Source organism: Macrobrachium nipponense, chromosome 14 (genome assembly GCF_015104395.2).
Source record: "Macrobrachium nipponense isolate FS-2020 chromosome 14, ASM1510439v2, whole genome shotgun sequence".
NCBI classification, from domain to species: Eukaryota; Metazoa; Arthropoda; class Malacostraca; order Decapoda; family Palaemonidae; genus Macrobrachium; species Macrobrachium nipponense.
Genome location: NC_087207.1, coordinates 38370370 through 38377894, shown reverse-complemented (window position 1 = coordinate 38377894; position 7525 = coordinate 38370370). Strand labels below are relative to the sequence as shown.

The 7525-nt window shown below is 37.2% G+C and overlaps 1 protein-coding gene and 1 long non-coding RNA gene across 2 annotated transcripts in view; both read left to right on the top strand.

The window, feature by feature from the left end:
* LOC135226091 (uncharacterized) overlaps nucleotides 1-2283 on the top strand; it is a 2967-nt gene extending 684 nt beyond the window's left edge. The window contains exons 2-3 of the long non-coding RNA XR_010317156.1: nucleotides 1189-1424; nucleotides 1998-2283. This is a non-coding gene — a long non-coding RNA (uncharacterized LOC135226091). The remainder of the gene's footprint in view (nucleotides 1-1188; nucleotides 1425-1997) is intronic.
* A 285-nt stretch (nucleotides 2284-2568) lies between these two features.
* The window catches only part of LOC135226198 (probable G-protein coupled receptor Mth-like 1), a 134248-nt gene continuing 129291 nt past the window's right edge, over nucleotides 2569-7525 (top strand). Inside the window, exons 1-3 of the mRNA XM_064265642.1 lie at nucleotides 2569-2824; nucleotides 4127-4205; nucleotides 4910-5103. Coding sequence (XP_064121712.1) covers nucleotides 2578-2824; nucleotides 4127-4205; nucleotides 4910-5103 — 520 coding nt within the window. The 5' untranslated portion in view covers nucleotides 2569-2577. The remainder of the gene's footprint in view (nucleotides 2825-4126; nucleotides 4206-4909; nucleotides 5104-7525) is intronic.

The following is a 7525-nucleotide window of genomic DNA, read 5'->3' as shown; positions in this document are numbered from 1 at the left end:
TCTCACGTTCTCCGACACACATGCATGCACATATACACACTCGCATGCATGCATATACATATTTACGTATGTGTTTTTGACGAAATATTAACGTGTGTATATATATATATATATATATATATATATATACACACACACACACACACACACACATATATATATTATATATATATATATATATATATATATACTATATATATATATATATATAGATATATACACATATATATATTACAATAGTGGTTCACAAGGCTCAGGTAATTCAGCATTTCAATGGAAACGTATGTTCCACTAAAATAAGAGCTAAATACCACTAGATTCATAGTCTGTCATGGTGCAATCATCGCTCAAAACGAAAATAAAAATAGGAAAGTTACGGCCAATATTCTTGCAGACATCCACGAAGTATTCATTGGGCAGAAACATTTTCCTAGTATCGGTGACCTCAGTTCCGTTGCACTCGTCTAGAGAAATCGTTCAAACAGGCATGAAGTGACATTAATCTGTAATCGTTTTGTTAAACTAAAATCGACCCTAGACAGGAGCTGCAAGTAACGACAAAATGAAGAGGCTTTTGGACGTGAACCGCTACGATTTTACCAATAATTCCATTTCTATCTTGCCGCCAATGTTGGCACAATTTGGCTCCGATTCCGGCGGCTGAACGCTAAACGTTGCCACGAAACGTATTCGCAGGAGCCTCTTGAACGCGCGGTATGGGTATGCCATAATAAAATTAATAATAATAATAATAGTAATAATAATAATAGTGTTCTTTACTTCAGCTCAGGGCTATATACATGGAATATGCAAAGGAGAGGCATTAATACACACACTGTCTAGATTCACGAGATAAGATGATAAAAAATGATAATTGGCAATATCTGCTCAGATGTTGAACAGGGGGAGAGATCTCACTATCACTAAGCGACCGCCTTCTTGGGTCACCTTCAACTCAGAGTGGGAATACTTTTGTTTCCCATGATTGTCTGTTTTATTTGGTTTATTTATTTATCTATTTGGTTAATAATCCATCGTTGGAGCATGAGAGAGATGCATAATTTCATCTGCTCTGTTCAGAGAGAGAGAGAGAGAGAGAGAGAGAGAGAGAGCGAGCAATGACGAACCAGGGTGGGCTACTGTCATACGCCAAAGCCTTTTGATCGTAAGGTATAATGTTTCTTTCAGAAGTCAGTTTCTGATAAACACTCAGAGCAATCCATGCTTCGTGAACAGCATAAGAAGATTTTAAATACCAAGTTATCAGGTTTCCTGGAGAGGACGCCTCTTTGCGAGCAAACAAGATTCACAGCTACTTGAAGTGGACTGAATTATCCCTGACCAGGCCAACCACACAGTACTGTATCAGTCAGCAACAAGATGGCGGTTACTCTGCTGTTACGTATATGGCAGATGAGGAGAAAGTAAGTAGTACTGTATAAAACTAAACAACACTTCCAGTCTTTATATTCATATTTCATAACCTAGGTTTGCATTTTTATTTTCCTTTTTTAATTGTTGTTTCTTGACCGAAGATATTCGGCCAATGATTTTAGGATCATTTAGATTTTAGTATCATTTCATGTTGTTTTGGTTTGTGTTCAGTTCTTGATGTCCAAAATGAACAATTGTTTGGCACTATCAGTGCAAAGCTTATTGCTAATTGTAAAAAGGTGATATAACTTGCCAAAGATTGTTATTGTTACTCAATGTCATGAGGTTTTATGCTTTAAAGGAACTTTATAAATGTTTAGAATTAAACACTCGCGTAATTTTTTTGAGTTCAAAGAAAGAATTACTCTTAGAGCAAAACTTGGTAAGGTTACTTCAGTTCATATCTCTGCAGGTATCTCAGTAACTAGTCTTGTCATGATAAGTAATATAGACTCATTCCTGAGTACTCTACTAAAAAATGCATTATGTCATAATGTACGTAGAAAATAGCAATATGGGATTTATCATGAGCGAAGATTCCAGTCCACATGCATTAATTACAGGTTAGCAACGGAGGCACCTGCATAAGGAAGTGCTGCCCTCAAGGAGAGGTCAAATCTCACGCTAATTGCAAACCTGGAAACTTGAACTTAAGTTTGTCCTTCTACACACTCTTGGGGGACGAGTCCGAGGCGCCGCGGGACCTTCAGTTGGTGCCGATAGTCCCAAAGTGTGCTTACAAATCCACAATAATGTTCCCTCCAGTTTATCGTCTCCTTCCTACCGGCAAACTCTACCTCACAGGGACAGGACAGATTATAGAAAACGACAAGTTCTGTACCGAATATTACAAAGAAGGTATGCTGTTCCCATGGAACATTCGCGTCTCTGAATGTATATCCTTGGCTGTGATTATCTAATGTTTTGATTAGTACTACCTGTTGATACCTCCTAAAATTCCATTTTTCCCCACCAGCTACTTGAGAATTGAAAACCTTTCTTCAGCTTACGTGATAGCATGATCTCGCTGACGAATGCTGCGCTTTTAAAACATATGAAAGGCACACGAGTTATCTGCTGAATTAATCGCAGAAACTCCTTTGTTATCTATTCCATCTCATTTCAGCCGCGGAAAATATCGTGATGTACTGCTTCGAGAAGCCCTCTGAAGTCCAAACATGGAAGGTCTACCTGGCACCCATCGGGATGATCATGTCCATCCTTTGTCTGACCTTTCTGATTCTCCTCCATTTCTCCACGAAGAAGCTCTTGAACCTCCAAGGTTACTGCTTCCTCTGCTACTCGATCTCGCTCCTGCTGGCGTATGTCGGGTTCTTCGTGAGTTTCAAGTACTCGAAGCAAATGAACAATATGCACTGCGTTTTCAATGGTGAGATTTTCCAGGTGGTTTAACTGAACTTTAAAATTTCGGCTCTCTCTCTCTCTCTCTCTCTCTCTCTCTCGCTATATATATATATATATCTATATATATATATATATATATATATATATATATATATATATATATATATATAATGGATGGAAACTAGAGCTGAAGTGATACAACACATCTCATTATGGGAACTTCTTTACATACAAGATATGTGATACGTGGAATAAACTGCCACCAGAAGTTTTAAACAGCAACAGTGTGGAAGAGTAAAAGAAAGCTAGTGAGCACACGATGTCTCCTCGGATGGACTAACAAGTCGTTGAGACATCCTAATTCTTGTAACTCTCTCTCTCTCTCTCTCTCTCTCTCTCTCTCGTTGCATTATAAACCCATCTATGTCCATATCTGTTTTGGTCTTTCACGGTGGCGATTTTATTTTTGGAAGTAAATATGTCAAAAGTAGCTCAAAGACGAAACCCAGAAAGCATTTGCTGATCATTCCCAGGACGCGAGACATTAGGAATGTTCTCCTTCTCTTAAGATGAAAGGACTTCATTAAGGTTTTGATTAGTTTTCAATTGTAGGAGTAATTGAGCGCGCGAAGGAGTTGGGGTACTATCGGGTTGAAATTAAGGTTATTAGTTTGTACAAAAAGCACCCTTACTGTAGGCTGTACCGGTGGGGTTCACTATGGGAGGGGGGTGGGGGGTTGTCTAAAATTTCTGGAAGTTCATATTTTCTGTGACTAGGTATCCTTAAAATTCTGTTAACCAAAGTCAGTACTTTGAATAACATCTAATTGGGTAGAAGTGCACAGACCGCATTTCTTCTTGTTGATATAACTAAAATAAAATTTTCAAGTAATTCAATTCATATATAACGATATATGGAATGACATTTATAGAAGAAAGGGTCCAGTTTTGGGAAAAAAAGACCCCTCCCCATGAAAAAATCTCTGGGTACGGCCCTGATTAGTATATGTTTATATATACACTTTGATAATTATTTTTGCAACAGGTGCGTATATACAGTATGATGTACATTGCTTATAAATGTGTCCAAAGGAGTTTGGGTCGGAACAAGCTTTATGGGAAAGGGAAATTACTACTAATTGCGGATACCAAAGAGAAACTACAGAAACTGGCAAGGCAGTCTGGAATTGACTGCACAGGAGGACACAGCTTTTCCACCTAAAACAATTTCTTGATCATGCTAATTGCTTCTTTAGCCAACGATTGTTTCATTATTTGAAATCGTCTTTATATAATAATCTTAAAACGAAATCTATTTATTTGGCAGCCCTGTTCAGCCAGTTCACTCTTCATGCAGCGTTCTTCTGGCTCAGCGTCATGTGCTTTGATATCTGGAGAGTGATCAGGTAGGAATCTTCTTTTTAAACCTTTTAACGCTTACACACATTCCTTATCTTTTCAGTTGTTGTTACACCTCATGTGCTATCCTAACAGTTCACATTAGCTTAAGCTTTTTTTATCTTTTGTTAGCAACTAGCACGCACACTTCAGTCGTATAAAGGAGAGTTGGCTCAACAATTCTCCCACATATCCCCCGATACCATCTTGCTTCACCTATCCAGTGACTCGTCGTTCGCTCATACTCCCATTGTCCTTATATTTGCTCCCAAAGGCCTATATCGACCAACAGTTTCAACTTCTTCAACATATATATTCATTAGTCCTGGTTTCCACACATTATCCTTTGCATACATGCATGTATATATATATATATCTACATCATATAATATATATATTATATATATATATATATATATATATATATATATATATATATATATAGATATATATATATAGATATATATGTATGTATATGTATAGATGTATGTGTGTGAATAAGCATAGTCATTCATCTTCATCTACACACGCCCAAGATCGTTCATCTGGCCAGTGAAAAAATGATAAGTTGAAATCTAATTTCAGAAACTTACAGAAGAGAATAAGATGAAAGTTAATATTAACTCCCCCCACCTTCCCTCTCTCTCTCTCTCTCTCTCTCTCCTCTCTCTCTCTCTCTCACTCATTATAAAGTAGTATTTCTGTTCCTCAGATCCTCGGTGAAGTTAATCCCCTTGGCGGTAATCCTAGAGAAGGACAAGCAGAAATTCCTCCTGTACGCATCCTTTGCCTTCGGGTGTCCCTTGGTCATCGTCCTGGTGACGCTCCTCATGCAGAGTCTCCCGAATAAGGCCACCAAGGGGTTGATCGTCCCAGGGTTTGGAGAGGAGTCCTGTTGGTTCGCAGGTAAAAGGAATTAGATAGATAAATGTTAATGAATTCTGTTTGAAATATTTTTGAAAAATGAAACTCTAGTTGATCGGTTTGTTCATTTCTTGATTCATTTTTACTCAATTCATCGTTTGTTTCTTTTCTCTCCCATTTGCTATTGTATTTTGTGGAAACTGACTTAATGACATCTTCAGTGTTTTCAAAACGATTGTCTTGTGTTTTTCGGTAAAAATTCTTTTGCCTTGTTCAACACAATGTGCATCTGTATATCTTTTTTATGAGTAATATTGATGCCACGGTACTTGTACTAAAGGCATATATCTCAAAATCGTTATGTGTAAATTTAGCTCCCTTACGCCAGAACACTGGTTTTGGTGCCAATGTAGAAATACTTGTTTTCCACCAAAGTATTTAAAAAAAAATAAGAGATGATAAGTTTAACAGATGTTAGTCACCAAACGAAAATTCTCCTAGTTGACCGAAAAAGAACCTTTGCCATCGAGGAGAAACAGGTGTATAAATGTCCAATGAGAAACTGTTGAGTGCTGTTAATACATCAGCTGCAGCTGCTCTTTCAAAATCTGAACAAATCTCCATGATTCTTTATCCAGATTTTGCTCAGTGGTACATTTCTTTATTTCTTTTATATCAGACTTTGCAAAGTTAATGTTATGCCTCAGGACTCATGTTACTTCCCTTTCAAATCTGAGTAGTCATTAGTTGTCTGAAAAGAAAACTATTGTGCCTGCTTTGTCTGATCGTCCGCACTTCTTCTGTCCGCCCTCAGATCCTCAAAACTACTGAGGGTAGAGAGCCGCAAATTGGTATGTTGACCACCCACCCTCCAATCATCAAACATGCTAAATTGCAGCCCTCTAGCATTAGTAGTTCTTATCTTATTTAAAGTTAAAGTTACCCATAATCTTGCGTTAGGTACCAATATAGGCCAGGCCACCACTGGGCCGTGGTTAGAGTTTCATGGGTCGCGGTTCATACAGTATTATACCGAGACGACAGAAAGATATATCTATTTTTGGTGGATTTGACTATACGATGTAAAGGAGATGCATGATATTTTTGCACCATGGAAAACAAGGAAAAGTTGCAATTCAGTTATGTCAGTATTTGCAGAGAAAGTATATTTTGTGTCATCTCAAATATTAGTTTCTTTTGCTATAGCTACAATCGAATACATTCGACGTGGCCAAGACAAAGGATCACTTTCCCCTGTATTTCACATCTTGCCACATAATTAGCATCCAGAAAGCACTGAACTTAATAGACAGAATCTGTGTGATGCTTTACAAGTACGATATACATACAAATTCAAGCATGCAACATTCTGGAAGCACTAAATATAATGTACAGAATGTATATATTTTACATAACACGTACAATGAATATGCAAGATTTTTTAAGAATCTTGTCGTATTTATGACTCATATTAGTCGCAATGATTTATCTCTGAAACATTGTTACTAATATAAGTCTTAAATATGGCAAGATTTAAACAATATTGTATTCTTAACGTAATTTGATATATATATAAAATGCATTTTAAATTCCGAAGATGTATTGCATTTGTAATGTATCAGATACGTTTTGTATCTTAAGCTCAGTGCTTTTATGGACGTTTATAATACAGAAAGATGTCTTATTAAAAACACCACTTACATCCGGATACATTGACCCTAAGTAGACAAGTGAGCTCTAAGAGGAAAAGAGGAAGTGAAGCTTGAGAGAACAGAGATGAAAATTCTGAGGCGGATTATTGGAATATCGCTGCTTGAGAGATTTGAAAGTGATGAGATAAGAAGAAGGGCAGGCTTAGTAAAGATTTCAGAGGTGATAAGAGAGTCACGATTGAGATGGTATGGGCATGTGTTGAGGATGGATGACGAGGAGGGAGTGAAGAGGGTTTGAGAGGAACCTGTTAGAGGAAGAAGATCGAGAGGGAGACAGAGAATTAGATGGCGAGATAAAGTGAAGGAATATATGGAGAGAAGAGGTTTAGTGGAGGATGATGACTTGGACAGAAGGCAGTGGAGAAGGCGCATCAGGAAACCGACCCCTCAATTTAGAGATAACGGTGGGAAAGAAGAAGACTTACGACTAAGATGACTTTTAGGATTTGTTGATCAAGTCATGATTTTTTTGTTCGTTTGTTAACTTGTAAAGTGGGTGTTTCTGCAACACAAACTTGCCCCAGTTTTTGAATAGAAAAATTGCAGTTGTTTCTAAAAGTAAAAAATCATTAACGTTATTGTATAATAAGATTCCTATATTCCCACATCTTTCTTCACAATGACATTTCTATTCCCCTATATAAGAATTCCAAAATGTTTGGACATCCGAGAATTATCACAATAGAATTCCTGTAAGTTTCTACAAAATGTATTCATGGCATGTTTCTGTACAATAGAATTTCCATATCTCT